Source organism: Myotis yumanensis, unplaced genomic scaffold, assembly GCF_028538775.1.
Source record: "Myotis yumanensis isolate MYYU_CA2020_CCGP unplaced genomic scaffold, mMyoYum1.0.hap1 SCAF_1, whole genome shotgun sequence".
NCBI classification, from domain to species: domain Eukaryota; kingdom Metazoa; phylum Chordata; class Mammalia; order Chiroptera; family Vespertilionidae; genus Myotis; species Myotis yumanensis.
In genome coordinates, this window is record NW_027223752.1 from 34,412,378 (window position 1) to 34,431,059 (window position 18,682).

The 18,682-nt window shown below is 44.2% G+C and overlaps 1 protein-coding gene across 1 annotated transcript in view; it reads right to left on the minus strand.

Annotated features, from left to right (window-relative positions):
• Positions 1–18,682, minus strand: part of RAD51B (RAD51 paralog B) — a 509,814-nt gene that overhangs the window by 44,107 nt on the left and 447,025 nt on the right. The window contains exon 9 of the mRNA XM_070417839.1: positions 5,559–5,662. Coding sequence (XP_070273940.1) covers positions 5,559–5,662 — 104 coding nt within the window. The remainder of the gene's footprint in view (positions 1–5,558; positions 5,663–18,682) is intronic.

Genomic DNA, 18,682 nt, shown 5'->3' on the forward strand with positions numbered 1-18,682 from the left:
TCTGCTCAATACCTGTTGGAGCTCGTCTGATGGAAGGATGTGAGCAGGGGGTTAGATTTCACACTCGAGCAGCTCTGAAAAGGGAGTAAACATTTATACCCAAGGCAATGGACTTGGCTAGGATTCTCTGTTCCCTCTGCTATTTCTGCAGATATTTATGCTTAAAAAATAATTTCTCCCAGGCCTGCAGCACAGCCAAACTTCTCTTCTGGCTGGATCCAGTCAAACACTCAAACACACACACACACACACACACACACACACACACACACACACACAGGTCTCCTTGCCTAAAAACACAGATGAGCTGGGGTAGAAAAAAAGAGAACAAGCATGGTGATCTGGGACCATTTTACAAAGGGAGAAGAGCTCATCTTTGAACGAGGGCAACTGTGTTTAGGGTTCGCTTGCTTACACAAAGGAATCCAACCAGGATTTCAAGGGAAGCCTGGTCCCCACTCTCCCATAGCCCCCAGCAGGCTGGTTCTACAAAAAAAGGGTTCCTGTATTCTTACAGTGTTTCTAAATAAGTATCTGCTTGTAGTTGTCGAGTTTGATGCTGACTTTAAAAATGGACATTACTAATACTTTGGGAGAACTATTAAGTTGGAAAACTCAGTTGCTATGGAGAAGAGTGATTCTAAATAAGCAGCGTGTTCTTCCCCAAGACTGGGTTCACACACAGCTACAAGGAGTTTGCTTCCTTCTTTCTCTCTCTTTCTAAATAAATGTATTGAATGTGTAAGTGTCAAGCATTGATCTTGCCTCTGAGGGGATGCAGGAAAGATTCCGTCACAGTCCTCAAGGGGCTCATCCTTCAGGTCTCGCACAGGCAAAAACAGAGACAAATTTTGAGGTGCAACTGAGGGCTAGACTGAGGGAAGAGGGCCCGATTAGGGCGTGGATGCTGGGGGTTCCTCAGAGTGATGGTGTTTGTCTTTCAAAATACAAAATGGGCACCGAAAGAAGAGTGATGTCACCAGAACGGAAACGCTGAACACTTCCAAGACGCAAAACAACCTGGGACTGTGAGAAAAGCCGAAGGATTGAAGTAAGGACGGGGAGTGGAGTGATGTTATTGGTCTTGTCAACAATGTGCGTCTCTTACTAGAAGTCTCTTCCCTCCGTGGTCTGGAACATCAGGGTGCCTTCTACATGGAAGATGAAAATATTGTTCTAAAGCCCATTTAAATAAATCTTCTGGATGAAAAAGTCACCTCTTTCCAATTTGTTGAAATAAGAGAGTCATAATATTTATTTCATCAAGGGAGTGTGAAGCTTAGTTGGGATTAATTTACTTCAGTACTCCTTCTCGGGCACTTAAAATTTTATATAATCCCATATGTGGTTTGTAGGAGCAGACTGCATGCGGATTTGATGAGGAATAGTATGAATATTTCATCAAGGTTTTCATGCTTCTTTCAAGTATAACCACCCTCACTCTAGCTTTTCTAGTCCCTCAATACAAGGTGGCTGGTTACCGTGAGAACTTCCCAAGGTGGGCCTCAGCCAATCCTGTGTGGATGCTGCTGCCCCATTCATCAGCACAGGATCTCCTGTTGTGCTAGGGCCTCTCTCTCCTCTAAGGCGCACTTGGCTCAAGATGCACGCATACAGCACCTACTGTTTACATGTTTATCTATTTCCCCAGGTTGATTGTGAACAACTACAGGGCATCAACTAACTTATACTTTGAATCTCTTACAAGCATCTTACACAGTAACTAGCAGAGAAGAGGTGATTAAATAAAGGTTTGTCAAATAAATGGGTACACACATCCTATGCTCATGTTTTCAGGCAAAAACCAACCCAAGTCTTTGGAACCTATGACTTGACCTCCTGTCTTTCTCCTTTTGCTTCACCCTCACCCCAACATCTTCCCTTTCCTTCCCTAGTAACCCAATTTGGTCTACATCAGGTTTCCAACCTGGGCTAGACCGTCAAATCACCTGGGGGAGCTTTACAAATAAAATGTGCACCGAGGCCTGGCCCCACCAGCAGGAATGCTGACTGCATTGGTCAGGGTGGGGCCCTGGTGCTGGTATTTTGTAAATACTCCTGGGGGGGGTCTACAGTCACCCAGGCTCCAGAAACACAGATTTAAAGTGATACTCAAGTCCCACCTTCTTTTGATAAGACTAACTTGCTCTGATGAGTTTACCTTCCCGGGACTCAGAACAGTGCTAACCATGTATTAGATAGTTTGTGCTTTAACTTCTGCATTTCATTTCGATAATTCATGAGTGTGTATGTGGGCATGCATGTGTATTATATACCTCAGTCATCTCTCGGACTAGAATAGAAAAAACTTGAAGGCAGAAACTGTCTGCTACTTCTTGCATCCCCCTGCTATGCACATGGTGAACCAAATCATACTTTTATTTATGTAACAAAAACAAATCCACTAAAACGCAAGCACAAAACCCCCAGCAGTGGCCATTTTAATTCAACTCTAAGGACATGTCTTTAGTAAGAATAAAAATGTTGCAAAAAGGGTGGGGCAGGATTGAAGCCAAGGAGGAAAAGAGTAAATAAAAGTCAAATGGAAAAAAGGCTAAATTAGTCCAAAAGAAAATGCTTCCCAGCTTCACAAGAGCGTTTTTACAAACACTGCAGCAGAATAAACAAGAGAATTAACTTGGCTTGTGCCCTGATAAGGAGATTTCTTCTGCGGTTGTATAATTCTACGTTTCCAGGGTGTAAAGAAAATAATCAGCCGGGGAGGACTCTGTCGGTCGGACAATATAATCCAACTTGGGCTCATCAGCTCGCCAGTTTGCTCAGCTTGGCCTGACCCCTTCCAGCCGCTGAGCTCAGACTAAGCCTCACATTCGAGCCCTGATGCAGAGCTCAACGTCATAGAAACGGGATAAAACATAACCTTCATTCCGTAACCTTGACCCTGTGGCGTGTGGCCTCTGCTTGCGCATTCAGAGAAAGAAAGAAAGAAAAAAAAGAATAAAAAACAAAAGCTCTACCTGTAACTCCCCATAGGACAGTGATGGCGAATCTTTTGAGCTCGGCGTGTCAGCATTTTGAAAAACCCTAACTTAACTCTGGTGCCGTGTCACATATAGAAATTTTTTGATATTTGCAACCATAGTAAAACAAAGATTTATATTTTTGATATTTATTTTATATATTTAAATGCCATTTAACAAAGAAAAATCAACCAAAAAAATGAGTTCATGTGTCACCTCTGAGTTCGCATGTCAGAGGCGTGTCATAGGTTCGCCATCACTGCCATAGGAGCTGGTGTTCAGATCTGTCTATGGAATGATCTAGGCATGTCCTCCTACTAAGTGGTGTTATAAAAGGTATTATTTGGAGCAATCACCTTAAAAGCACATATCCCAGAAAAGGTGTGTCTTCACGTGGCTCCTCTACTTTGTCATGAAGTAGGACCACGGGAAAGGCTCGATGAACCACTAAGCACACCCTCTGGTGAGCTGAGATCAGGGCATCAGGTCGAGGCGAGTTTTCTAGATAAATTTTATCCTACTCATCAGGCCACAAACAGAACAACTGGTCCCTGAAGGCACACACATTTCTGTAGATTAATTAAGCATACGTTCTTTGGCCTGTGGTGGCCATTTTTAATGCTGGTCGTATTTTACTTTAAATTTTCATTATTGTTTGAAACACAATTCAAAAGCATTTAACTCTGCTCTTGATTGATTAGCAATGATAGAACAAGCTGTCCTTTATAGATTAAGATAACACCACGGACCCCTCTAATGGGATATGAGCTGGTAGGCTGTCACTGATCTATCTACACTTTGATCTGCATTCTTCTCCTAACCAGTGGCCTACAATTGACCTTATGAGCCAAGATGCAACAGCCACCAAAATGTTCCAGTCACCAAAGAGACACAAAATAATAGCATTTGTTCTATTAGCTACTTCCTGTTGACACTAACAAAATAGAGATGACTGGTTAATTTAATAAAGCAAATGAAAAAAAATGTGGCTCTAACTTCTTTATTTACTAATAAACACTAACTAGAATTAGTAAAACTAGTATCTGGGAGCCTGGAACCCACAATGCCATGTATAATAGACTGAATCACAAAATGAGTGTGTGTCATCTAAAATCTAAAACAGAGATAAAGTACAAAAGTTTTCAAGGAGTGGGGTTAAGGATCCATGAAAATGACTGAATCAACATTGACCCACAGGACCCTGCTTCCTCAAGGAGTCCAGGGAGCAGAGCTTGACACTCCTTAGCGACATGCCTGAGAGCTGCAAGCAGGGTTTACTGAACAACATTTATAACGTGGGGTACAAACCTAAGGTCATTAGGTTCTACAGGAACATTTTTGGATGCGTTCTACTGAAAAGAAAAGAAATGGATGCAGAACCCAGGAAACTTGAATTATCAGAGAAAAGGCCTCATGGAGGCAACGAGCACACCAGGGCCTGAAAACTCAAGAATGTTCCCTGGAATGAAAACAAGCAGCTCCATCGCCTCAGAACACAGCTGACTCAGTCCTCGGCTGGAAGGCTATTTACACAGTCCGAGCGAACCAAGAGGAGTCCTCTGGTCTGTAACCGAGAGCACTCAGAGAGCTATGTCTGGAGCAGGCAAGGGCTCCCGTCTGTTTTGGATGATTCCTGACTCCCTGAAAAAGAGCCAGTTCACCTAACGCAGGTAAAGGGCTACATGCCCTTCCCACCACCCCCTCCTCACCACCCCCGCTGGAAAGGGCCACCAGTGAGCGTAACATTTCATGCCTCTTTAATTAGTGACTTGGATTTGCTATATATTTAGCAAAATGGGCAAATCTGGGTTCTGCATTCTGCCCCATCCATTACATCAGAATAATCACCCTGGCTTCCTTCTCCTCCTGTGTGCAGAGGAGGTCGTGGTGGAACCTGGTCCACACAGAATGAAGCTGAAGTTAGCCATCAGGAAGAAGAAATGTCCTAATTAGGAGGCATCTTTCCAAAAGGTCAGACAGTGGTGATCCTTTCTTAGGGGGTGGAGGGAAGATGAAGAAGAGGTAGAAATGAACCCTTCTGGGTGAGAGGGGGAAATTCTCATTTGAGGCCAGCACAGAAGCCATCAACAGGGAGCTCTTAGAGGCAGCATCCTTTCAGAGGTCTCTCTAGCATCACCCAATCCTTTAAACTACTGGCCATGAGTCGATGCAAAAGTATCCAGGACCTGGGGAACAGTTATTCTCTTGGAAAGGTCTGTCTGGCCTGAGGTTTTCAAAGCACATTCATCTCAAGAAAAAGCACCATCACTTTTTAATTTGTACATGAATGACCTAGTGCTCGACCAATAGGGTTGATCATTCACCCTTTACTGATAGAGAACCTGAGATCCCTAGATTGGCTACCATCAGGTCACTTACAAGCTATTGGCCACCATGTGAACTCTCTTGGGTATATACTTACAGGTCTTTTCCTGTAAGTGGCTTGCCTTCCCACTTCATTTTACTGCTGTTGGGGCAGGCAGGGATGCTTTTTGTTTTGTTTTTCCCTACGCCCTGTGTCGGGCCAGGACAGACAACATGACCTTGACAATCACAGAACAATGTCAAAGCACTCACCTGTCTTCTCTCTGAACCAAGGCTTTGGAAAATCAGCCGTGTGTTCACACTGTGGCTCCAGGTGTTGCCTAGTGCAGCTGTGACACAGCTGGATCCAGAAGGGCCTGAAACGGAGCAGAACATAGCTATGATCTTGATGCCCTTTCTTGTGATGGTATCTCACAAAAGTCCAGTCATTGCTCATTGCTTAGAGCACGTGGAGGCTCAGTTCATGACCACAGAAGCTGATGAATTAGAGAAGGAGAGGGGTTAAAGAATTTGAGGCTAAAAATAAAAGCCAGCATGAGTTTCCTTCAGCCTCAGGGAAAGTGACCACTACAGGCTAAAGGCAACAGAGTTACACAGCAATAAGAGGTCTCACTGCAAGGGAATTTGGAACCATTGCTAATACTAAATCAAGCCACTCAACATCCATGGTAGAAAGGCAAAGTGCTGCTATACAGAGTAAGAGCTGGTTATGAAATAGTCTTAGTTCAATAGAGTTGTTAAACTTTTTTAGCTTGATAAGAATTTTAACTCAGTGTTCCGTATCAATATAGAAATGGTGGCATATGCATATAAAATTCCTTTTCCCTTCCAACACACACACACACACACACACACACACACACACACACACACACCTGGAAGAGGATTCTGGAAGACCTCACCATTTCATATCTCTGTATTAGACATTCTTATCCCAAGAGAAACATTCTTTTACCACCTAAGACGTTCCTAAAAGGGAAGGATCTGAAGCAAACTCTCTGAGTTCTAATTTTCCCCAAGTTGTACTTCAGCTACTGTCTTCCACCTCCAGAGCTTCATGGGTGCCTCTTGACATCTACTCCGCTCGTCTCCTCTTCTTCCTTATCACAGGCAGGCTAATAGGTTCCATCCTCTAGCAGCCAGCCTTTGCTGTCATATCTAGGTTGCCTTTGAACTCCTGTGCCCACGTTTGGCCTGGGCCAGGGGAGGAATTCTGGTCTTTCACCCTCTGTGCCTGAGGATAAAGTACTAACTCCTAAGCATACTTGGTCATCTGTGCCTGTAGCCCTCTCTGGCCCCACCATTGTAAGCTCTCTCCCTGGATGGTGCCTTGCAATTTCCTGCCTTCTCTGTCCTCAACCTCCCTGACTTCTCATCAGAGGTTGATAAAGCTTCTCCCTCCTTTGACATCCAATCATCTGGCCTCTTCTTCTGAGTGGGTGGACTGCAGAGAGCTGGCCACGACCAAAATTCATCCTAATACCCAAGTGCCTTCAGTGGTGAGGAAATAAATTAATACAGAGGCCAGATGTTTGCATTGTAACACGCAGAAATTCTTTACTACCACAAAATAGATGTACACTCTTCCATTTTTCTTTTAAAAATCTCAGTCTGTCTTTCCTTTCTTGATAGAGACACATTAACAGAGAAGTGTTTTCTGCTGTAAGTACATCAACACGGCCAGGGCTTGAGCAACTGGTTTTTCTTTTCTTTTTTTTTTTTTTCATTTTTGTCAAACAGCTCTATTGGGATAATTCACACATCATACAAACCACCCACTTAAAGTGCAATGGTTTTTACTACATGCAGAATTGTTCAACCATCGCCACAATCAAACTCTAGGACACTTCATCACCCCAAATGTAAGCCCAGACCCTTAACCATAAGCCTCCAGCCTCTCTTTCCTGCCCCAGCCCCAGTCCCAGCCCCAGCCCCAGCCGCGGGCAACTGTGGTGAATTAGGGAATTCATCCAGGACCTCAAGGGGGAGCCCCTTTTCAGCTCTGACTGCTGATATCTTGTGCCAATTTGAGTTCATAGTTAGCCACATCTTCTGATGTTAAAAGAGAAGCCAGAAATCAATATTTTAAGTACAATCTCCTGATTTTTACGTGTTGGTTTAGTTATTTGTTTTAAACACACAATAAGCATGCGTATGCACCAGATATGACTCACTCCCACCAAGCTGGCAATGTCTGCTCCACACTGATGATTCCTCAGCCCTTGTCTCAGCCCCTGACTTGCATCAGCACCTGTCCTCTGTTTTGAACCACAAGAAGTGTAAGCCTGACGTAATGAATTTTAACACCATAAATTCCTTATCTTCCAATAAAGCGCACATCTTCCCATAGAGACACACTCCTCTTTTGTTGTCCCTGTCTTTGGCCTTCCATTTAATCTGGTTTGAAACCTGAGTTCCATTTTTAGGTTTCTTCTCTCATGCTCCTCACGTCCAATAAATTGTAAAGCCCTATTGGTTTGACTGCATACCCTCACCTGCATCCTTCCCGACCCTCCATTCTCTCCTAACTCCAACCTTAGATCAGACACACATGAGCCTCCACCTAGGACACGTGCCATAGCTTTCTCACGCGATTGTCAGTCCTTCCCTACTAAAAGCCCATCCTCTGTTCTCCGGCCCAATTGGCCTCCCTAAGCACACAGCTAAGTACACTACCCTGCATTCACGATCCGCATGCTCAAAGACTTTGTACACCCCATGTGCCTTCAAAGAGTTCTAATTCCCAAGATTGGCATTCAAGGCTCTTTAGCCTATGCCCACCCTGCCTTTCCACACCTCTCCACTCCATGTAGATTTTGCTCCAATTTCTCACTTCTTCTCCATGGCCCCTCTACACCTGGAATGCCTCTATGTCCACACATTATCCTCCATACCACTTCCCTGATCCTCATCTCTAAACCCCTGTAATACTTTCACTCTCTCATGTTACTGCCATTTTCTATCCTGTGGTATGCTACTTGTGTGCTTTACTTCTCTCCCCGAGTGTATATTTCAAGAGGACCACATCCATGTCTGATTCATGCTAGTACGCCTGAATCACTTAACACAAGGTCTGAGATACAGGATGCTTAATAAATACTGGTTAGATAAACAGTTAATAAGTTATTCTTCCTAAACATTGAACCATGTGATGTTTTGGTTTTAGCAGATCTATATTCTTAATTCTATCTTGCTTAAGCTAAAATTAATGGTTTACCTTTTTCAAGCAAACTCTAGAAGCTTGTTGCTCAGATGCCTGCTAAGTGATAGGAGAGGCGGAGTTTTCGAGTTTGCCAGGGAAAGGCTACATGTGAATCACTAGAAGATGCTAATGAGGGAAGCACTCAACAATGTTCTTGATAATAAAACTGTAAGTGTCCCAGGTCTAGAAGGTGTTTTCAGAAATCAGAACCACATTGGGCCAGTAGTCACTATTGAAAGAATTCTATGTTCCTCAACAGCATTTAAAAGTACCATATGCTTTGCTGTTTTTTAGACAGGCAAGTTCAGGTCCTAAGGGCCATGAGTGCAAATGCCCACGGAAAAGTTTCCAGAGGAAACTCTGAGCGAGCTAGCTGGAGGAGATACATTTTCAGGAGTGCTACAGACATTGAGCCACCTGCAAGTGCAATAACAGCAAGGCCTTGAAAGTTAATAATAAAAGACAATATTTTTAAGGTACCATATGCTAAGCACTAGTAAGCCCTTTATATAGGGAGCCCTTCATGTCTTGTTTGAGTTTCATATCTTAGTTCCATCTTTTTACATCCTCACAACCACTCTATGAGATAGGTAATAAGGTTCCTATTGACAGAGTAAATCTATGAGAGATTAAATAACTCTCCCAAGGTCACATGGTTGGTTAATGGCAGAGCTGGCGTTGGAAACCAGGCTGACAGAATTGTAACCTCTTCTCCAATTAGCTTTCTCCAGGCTCCTGATTCAAAGAGCCTGCCCCTCTGCCAGCCAGGAGGGCCCCTGGGAAGGGCCTGAAGGGCCTGAAGACACTCATGGGGGGTGTTGGGAGCATTTTATCACTCTTCTCAACTCTGCGTGCTCCTTGGACTCCACACTCAGCCCCTCTTTCCTGATGCACAGTGATGACCAGGGAAAGGGGTTCCAGAAGATAAGCAGCCTGGCTGGGCAAGGTGTTTCCTCTGGCCCAACTGGCCCACAGTCGGATTCATGCCCACCAGCTGGCCTACAGCTGACCCTCTCTGGTTGAAGACTTAACAATCTGACTGGGATTAGAAAGTTATTTAACAGAGTCTCAAATATGAGAAAACAATTGAAGGGTGGTTTTAGGCGGTGGAATCACTTGACAGAGAATTGGGAGAAAGGGAAGTGAGGAAGCTGTCAGTTACTATCAATTGGTAACCTTTTTTTTTCAAACGGAAAACTCAGTGGTCTCATGTCTGCTAACTTTCAAGCATTCCCATGTGAGGGCTGGTTTAAATGATCATTATTGCTGTTCATGGGGAATTTAAGGTAGAAGGAATCTGCTTACTGGCTTTTCAGAAAAGGTGATTTCCTGCCCAATGACCTAATTGGTCAGGAAATAGATAAGCGAGTCTTCTCTATGCTCATTTTAAGCGGAAGTTCCGAAAATTGGGGCACTCTCTCCCTCTCTCCTTTTTGCTGACTGATATTTAGACCTGCCAAGGCAACATGACTTCATTGTACTGGAATTAGGTTGACTTCAACACAAATTAAAAAATCAAATAAACGAACTGGGTTTTAAAAGTTATTTTCATTATTGGGGATTTTTCACTGTCACGGGTTGAGCCTGCAGAAGTATCTGAATGCACTATGTAGAGAAATGTAATTGATTTACTGTGAAGTCAGGTCTCTGTAAAAAAGACTGTGGGAACATTCATTCCCTACTCTCTCAGAGACTCTTTTAGGTAAGTCAAAGCATGTTCGCCTTCTGTGTTTGCTTACCCATCTGTGAAATGCGAATAATAATTCTTGCCCCCAGGCAGCCAAAGGTTCCTGGTGACCCTTAGATGAAGATACTTGGTATACATGAATGACAGAAACAATGATGATCAAACACTATAGATGGAATCTGGGAAGAAAATAAGTTTAATCATCACCTTCTACATTGTTTATTCTGCTAATAAGGAGGCAAGCTTGTAAAGCTCAGTAATGAACTGGTTAAAACAACAGGACTTGGGTTCTGGAATCTCTTTCATAACTACACGCTATCTTTTGGATCCAATTCCCCACTCCTTAGGAGTGGGCGTAGGTTATGAAGACGCATTTCTCACAAGGCAAGGAGCTTTCTCTGCGCTGTACACACAGGGTGTGGAGTCTTGTGCAATCAGACTGGAGGAGGATAATCAGGCTGCTATGTAGCCTTGATTTCCAACAAGGGAATGGGCCTCTGGTACCAACCCGTGTCAGCATGGGGAGCCTTCAATGAAAAAAAGCTTCTATGAAAACATTCCAATTTATGACTTCTGTGGCTTAGCATTTCTAGGAGGTCAAACTGAATCTCCAATACATAACATAAAAGTGTCTGCTGCGCAGCAAAAGGTCAACTTTAAAAGAATAGGCTTTTCCATGTTGAAATAAATTAAAGTGTAAACAAAGCAGTTACTCCCAGAATAGGAACACGGGGGAAGGAAAGTTCATGGCCTAAGAGGCTGGATATTCTGGACATTGGGTCCCTCCTATCCCTTCAGATGAAAGGCACCTTATTGAGACTAGAAAGAGGAAAATAAAAAAAAAAAAGAAAAGAAAAATATTTTGAGGGCTGAAAGGGAAGGAGATGGTATGTTGCCATTGGAACTGACATTCTCTTTGTTACCTCTTGTCTTCACGTTCTAAAGCAGTGGTTCTCAACCTTCCTAATGCCGCGACCCTTTAATACAGTTCCTCATGTTGTGGTGACCCTCAATTTCATTGTTACAAACTGAACATAATTAAAGCAAAGTGAAAAAACAATATGTAATTATATATGTGTTTTCTGATGGTCTTAGGCGACCCCTGTGAAAGGGTCATTTGACCCCCAAAGGGGTCTCGACCCACAGGTTGAGAACCGCTGTAAAGCATGTTCTACAAAGCGCACCATAGCATATGGTCAACTGCTGGCTAGGAGGCGGGACCCTGGAGTTCTACTTCTGACTCAGATGCGGGTTTTTAGTGAGACCAGGTGGAGGAAGGAGAGGAGGTAACAATGAACATTAGACTAGGCCTTGGTAATGACCAGTTTTTGTGTTTTTTTTTTACTTCTCTGAGCCTCAGTTTCCTCCTCATCCATAACAAGAAATGGTTGTTCAAAATGTCCTCAAAAGTTCCTGCTTGTTCTCAGAACTTTGAATCTATGGTATTTTGATAACAAGAAATCAGCTCCTCATTCTGGACCCCCCTTTTTCCAGGAAGTTTGAGAATGCTCTACACCAGTGATTTCCAACCTTTTCTATCTTATGGCACACATAGACTTAGTACTAAAATTCTGTGGCACACCAATATATATATACACGCTCATCTGACAAAAAAATAGGTGTAATTTTGATTGATTTACAAAAAAATTTTTAAATAATAGTAATTACCTACCTTTTTGCTCCAAAGTGGCTTTTTGAAAAATTAGGTGCCTATACTTGTATCTAAGGATTTTTGGTACCAAGAATTAACCAATCAGATGCAACCTTATTATGTGACATGACCATTAAGATGCAACTCTATTATAGGACCTATGTATTTATGGTTTAAGACAGGGCATTCACACCGGATGGCTATTGTGGAGTTGGCTGTTGTCATTTTTTTATTTGACAATCTAAGGGAAAAGAGGTCAGTGCCCCTGGCTAAGTAGTCAGTTACTGCATGTTTTAAAAATTCTTGCAGCACTCTGGTTGAAAACTGCTGCTCTACTCTATGTGCTAACTTGGAATGGCTACGACCTACCCAGGGCCCATTTAGCCTGAAGAGTACGGACGTGTGGTTCTTTCTCTGGGACCAGATTTCTCTCCAGATGAGGCTGTTTCTTAGTCTGTCCTACCCACTAAAACCTCCTGATGGGTAAATCATAAGTTGTGGCCAAGTTCCAGCAAACACAACTTCATAATGACGAAGCTTAAAGATGAGAGTTTGAGTGAGAGAGCAGAGATTAAAAGGGGATTATCATCCACTAAATTCAGTTTCTCCTGTTTAAACCCAGGCCCATGGAAGTTGCTGAGCTTCAGCATATGCTTTTTGTTGGGTCATTCATTTGAACTGGGGAGGGGACTGAGAACCTCGGTGAGCCCCAATAGAAAGATGACGGGGGGAAATATTTAGATCTGCTTTCCCACAAATTTCCCAGAATATCCTGAACTACCTCTGTTAGTGGGTCATTAGCTCTTGTTCTATGTGATGCAGAAAGGCAGAATTTCAGCAACCAAAGCTAAAAAGGGTAAGTGGGGAATAAAAGAGAGGAAGACTGCCTAGCAAAGGCTATTTCTAGAAGAAGCATTCAAGACGACCTACAAACTCCATGAGGCCACAGGGCAAAGGTATCACATCACATAGGCTCACACATCTACCCTCCAGCAAAATTAATTTCCTTGGGGGCTTGTGGTTCACTAACTGAACCCGTGAACCAGCTGTATTTAGTGCACTGTACTTCCTTGGGCCTCTAAAATTGACAATGGTCTGTAGGTCAAGTTCCAACGGAAGTGATATTTCTGACCTAGCTCTATAAATAGAGCACTGGAAAAACCCATCAGCTGCAAATGGCCCAGGGACCACACGCTATCTATTAAGCAAGTAACCGCAGACTCAGTGCTGCCATTTTAGAAGAGAGAAAAAAAAATCTTTTGTTATTTATAATCTTCAGAGCTTTGAGATCCTCAAAATACTTTAGTTATTAGCCTTCTTTTGGATTTACAAATAAAGGATCCGAGGCATAAAACCACATAATAACTGCCTCAATATCAGCTGCCCACTGAGGAAGGCATTTTCCCGGTGAAGAATAAGGCTCCTTCACTTTGGTAAAGTGGGAAGTTTCATTCCCAGTGTCTCGTGGCTAGAGGTGAAAGAGGTGAATGCAGTTCAGTCTTACACAACACACCTAGACCGATCCAAGTCTCAATAAAACCCGTTACTGAGGAAGGTAAGAAATGTGAAGAAGACGCGGAAAGGTGGGGCAATCAGAGGTTTTGGAATGCAAGAGTCAGAGATGGATTATTCCCCCACAGCCAAAGGTAGAAACAGTGAGCTAATCACTGGGATAAAGACTGGAATGCACCAGCACAAACCACTGAAACAACTCGGTTGGCTTTTGTGGGGGGAAGAAAATACTTTAACTTTCCCAGAGTCTTACAGTGCTTATGCAAGTTATCATCCAATAAGGCCACTTTTGAAAATGGAACTGGGGCATTTTAATAATTATATTGGGGTAACAGATAAGTCAGGACTGTTCTGGGCAAACCAAGACGTATGGTAGCCCTACAGAGACACCATGTAGCAAATGTCCCAAATCAGCATGAGGATGCTCACCCTATAATAAACGGTCAGTCTAGCCTTCATCTCATTTATCAACCCAAAGCCCTACAGGGGATACTGCATAGGACTCTCCACTATGTTTGCAGTGACAACCATGAATGTCTTTAAAGATAGTTAGGAAAACAATAGGCTTGAACTAGGTTATCTGAATAGAAGGAAGCAATTTCCTACCCACCTGGCTTAACGTCCAACACTCCCCAGGAGGCCATGCCTCTGAATCCTTTCTCCAATAAGACAGCTTTCCTCCTGTTCGCTACCTTCTATTTGAGGGGAGGGGAGAACCCCGAATGGTGACCAGTAGCTAGGTCTCCTGACCATTGAAAAGAACTCTTTAATTAAAAATAAATTCACTCACTAGAGAAAACACAAACTATCCTTAGGTAAATACTAGAAAATAAAATAAAGAAAACAAAAACCGAACCATTTCAGGGAATCTGTGGCATTTTCTTTTTGAACGTAGGCTTCACTGAATATAAGCTAAGAAGATGCTTATGTGAAACAGGTTTCTCCCCACAACAGTGTGTTCCATCTGCTCACTGTGGGCAAGCAGATTCCTCCAACTGTGCCCATCGGCCATCGAGGTAGCGAGGTAGGACCTGTGCTTTTCTGCTCCCTTTATAGACTCAGAGGCAGCTGGGTTCCCATATGGTCATCATCTCATTTTTTGACCATTAGATTTTTTTCAAGTAACTTTTTTTCCTTCTTTCTGGCAGAAGCAGAAGAAATACTTATTCTGATAAGTATCTTATTCTGATTTCAGATTGTTATTGTTTTGGCTGCTGAGGAAAACTCCCGCTCAGATGTGTGCATTCAGCCAACTGCCTTTGGAAAAAGCTGGGAAGAGCAAAAAGTGGCACATCCTTTCTCGGTGCTAAACAACAGCGAAGTAGCTTTACACATGCAAGGAACCGGCCTGAACAGTGAGTGGCAGGTGAGAGCCCGTTGTCTGAAGAGCAAGGGGACACTAGCAGTCATGGGGTTGCCTTTGGGAAATCAGCACCAGGCAACCCCGGGCCGAGACAGGGTCCTTGCCACGGCCTTGGCTGCGCAGAGCTGGGCCCAGGCACATCTGCCAGGCTTCGGGCTGGCCCTAGATCACTGGCTCTTTGCAAATAATAGGGACAGAAAGGAAAAAGAAATGCTGTGGGTTTTTTGTTTGTTTGTTTTATTCATTTTAGAGAGAGAGGAAAGGAGAAAAAGGGAGAGAGACATCCATGTGAGAAATATTGATTGGTTGCCTCCCGTATGCACCCCAACTGGGTATCGAACCCACAACCTAGGTATGTGCCTTCCTAACCAGTAATCTAACCTACAACCTTTTGGTGGATGCTGCAACCAACTGAGCCACCTGGCCAGGGCGGAATGCTCTTGTTTATCAGGAAAGCTGTTCCTGAAGAAAAACACTTCTATGAAAACATCAGTGGCTTAATATATCATTAACACAAAAAGACATTGCAACTAAATGCAATGCCTAATCCTAGAATGGATCCTGGATACGCACGTGCGTGCACACACACACAACAACAACAACAACAACAACCGCAAAATGACTAAAAGGACATTACTGGGGCACCTGGCAAAGTTTGATTAAGGCTGATATATTAGTAACAGTATTATATCAGCATGAATCTCCTGGGTGAGATCATTGTATTGTGGTTATGTAAGAGAAGTTCTTGTTCTTAGGAGATAAATGCTAAAATATTTGGGGATGAAGGGTTATGATGTCTACAACGGACTCAAATGATTCAGTCAAGATAATAATAATAAATTAATATTATAAAATGGATAACAATAATATGAGAGAAAAAAATGTGGCAAAATGTTAACAATCTAGGTGAAAGGTATATGGGAGTTCATTAAGCTTCCCTTGGGACTTTTGTGCGTGTTTAAACTATTTTTTGTTAAGTAGGCTGGCCAACCCTAGGAGATGACCTGGGTCCCCGTATGAAATCAGGACAGGGCACGGGCACCCTGGAGAAATTCCTGGGGCAGTGTTTCATACGTGTCTTTATGCATCAGAGTCACCTGGTTTACTTTAAAAAAAATGCAAAGTTCTTGTCCCCAATCCCACTAATGAATCAGAATCTCTGAGGGATGAGGCCCAGGAATCTGCTCTCCCAGGTGATTCCTACATACCCCAAAGTTTGGGAAAAAAAACCCCATGCATTAGGCATTTGCTGTTTTGCTTGCAACTGCAGGCTTCTCAGCCCCCACGGATGGTCCGTGTACTGTCCTGGGCACATCTGTGCTAGGAATGCTCCACCTTCACCTTGGGATGTGGCTCTGCACCCTGGTCATCGGGGAAGACACTGCGCTGGTGACTGCCCTTTGGCCCAGTTGTTGGCTCCTATTGCTGACGTTATCCCCCACCCCACTTCCCAAGGGAACGGGGTGAGATATAAACGCCCTTCAGAAATGCCATCACTCATCTGGTTGGAGTTTTCTTAGAGGAGCCATCCCAAACCCTAATTCACAAAGTGGAGGAGGGGCAGCTGACGGCCGGTGCCATGAAACAGGACAGGACTAGTGATGGGGCCCAGGCCCCCTCTCAGGCGCAGACCCTCATTGAGGCTCCTCAGTCAGCATCCGTGACCTGCATTTCTTCTAGACGCCAAACACAGCTCAGCTTTCGGAGTTCAAGCTTCCCTTCGTTTCTTTAGTGACAACAGGAACAGAGTGTAGTGAAGGAGAAAAGAGAATAAAGGCGGACAGAAGCTAGAAGCCCCGAGGGGCTTGGAAAACTCCAGAGGACTCACGTGTACCTGATAAATGCCACTTTAAGTGCACTGACACATACTGCTTCCCTCCATCCACAACAGTGGTATAACCTCCATTCCCGGCCACGACAAAGCGGTGACCTGACACCCGGAACCCACCTGGTCAGAGGCAGAGCTGGGTGGGGCCTGGGCCCAGGCATTCTACAGCTCTCTGCTGTCCCAGCTGCCTCCCTCTTGGCGTCACAGAGCACATCATGGGGAGAATGCTTTTAATTATCACCTTGCGCAGCGTGGAAGATTTATGACTGTGCTTTCCTCCGGCCCCATATCAAGCACCCCTTTGGGAAGTGGAATGATCACGATAGGAATCAGGATGCGCGCAGGCGTGGGAGGGAGTGGAATGCTGGCATCACATATGTTTGTTGCCCCTGAAGGCTCTGAGCAGGGGGCGGGGGTGGGGGTAAGAAGTAGACTGCTGATAGTTCGGTGAGGCAATCCCAGTGTCCTCAGCACCTAAGTTGCCAAAGGTTCTTTGGGTTTCTTTTCCCAAACTGGTGAACTCGGCTTGGCTGCCGAGTTTCTTCAGTTCAGTGTGTGTTTCCCTGAAATCTGGAGCTGAGAGAAACTGAGTCAAGGCTAAGAGAAACGGCTGCCTTTCTTTCTCCCTTTCTGGGGTGTGCACACACGTGTGGGCATATAACATGAGGGATATCCCATGGCCATCACACCAACATAAGGCTCACAACAAACTGGAGGCACTGAGGAGGGAAAACTCTGTGTGTGACAGGAGTTCCCAGTGGCCCCCGGATCACCAGCTGCCAGGGGTGAGCGATGTGCAGATTGCCGGGGTGTGGAGATAACTTTCACTTCCTCAATATTCCTTCACAGAGAGTCCCAATCCCCAGCCGGACAGCCACGTACTTCAGGCAGCAGCCTCATGAAGGGAGAGGGAAATGATGAACAAAATATGCTGATGCTAACAGGGCTATTTTAATTGGGGGAACTGGTTTGGTGGCAGCAGGCGGTCAGTCAGTACACATCTGTGAAATATGAGTTCTTGAGCAAAGCAATTTCCTTCTTCCTTGAAGGCCACTGCTTATGTAGAAATGGGAAAGAACTACGGGTTTACTGCAAATGATTAGATTCCGAAAAGTGACCAAGACCACCGACTTGGTGTGACTTGTCCCACATCTCAGACGTCAGATGATATAGGACATCACAGCAAATAATTATGGGGTAACGTTTTGGGATCATTAGTAGGTTCCAGGCACTAGGCTCAATACCTTACTACATACATTATCTCTTTGAGGGAGATACCGTTTCCTACCAATTTTCCAGGGAAGGAAGCTGAGCCGCAGAGAAAGGAAGTGACAGCAAAGGTCACCCGGCAAGTGGCAGAGCCAGAATTTGAACCCAGCCGTCTGCCTAGTTGCTTCTTTCATTGTTTCTTTCAGCCATTTAGAAAGTGTGACAAGAATGACGGTCCGTCTCTTTCTTTCTCTGGGAGGGAAAACTCTGGGAGCCCCCCTCACTGATCCCTCTAGATGCTCATTTCTTTCCCTCATTAAATCGTAATATTCAGTTTCTCATTCAGAGCCATCTGTGCCTGTCTAGGAAAGGGACGTGAATGATGTTCTCTCCCTGTTGTTGGGAAACTCTTCGTCATGTGATAGGCTTCTCGAAATTGATACCAAAGAAAAATAAATCAGGTTCTGTGGATTTCCAACTGAAAACACGCAAGAGAACCTTCGTTGCCAAAATCATGACTGGCTTTCCTTCTCTGACTCTAATCCCCACATCTGGTTCACCTTCTTCGCCAGAAGCGCATGATTATTTACCCTTTTTGTATTTAGGGTGTTTCTGTATTTTATGACATTTCTAAGTAGAATTGCTATGTTAATCATCATTACAACCCCCCTGAACATTACATTCTTCCCTGTATCGATGTGAGCTCTGCAATGAAAAATGAGCAGAGGGTGCAGGGGATCGAGCCAGCAGAGCCCCACAAGAAGCCAGCGAGGCCCTCTTCTCATCCGGAATGTGTCTGGGGGACGGGGAGGCAGGGGGGACAGTAATCACAGTGAACATTTACATGCCCCGACGACAGTGTGGCCCGAAACGGTTCCAGGTGCTTTCTGTGCTAAAAACCTCTTAATCATCTCAACAACGATA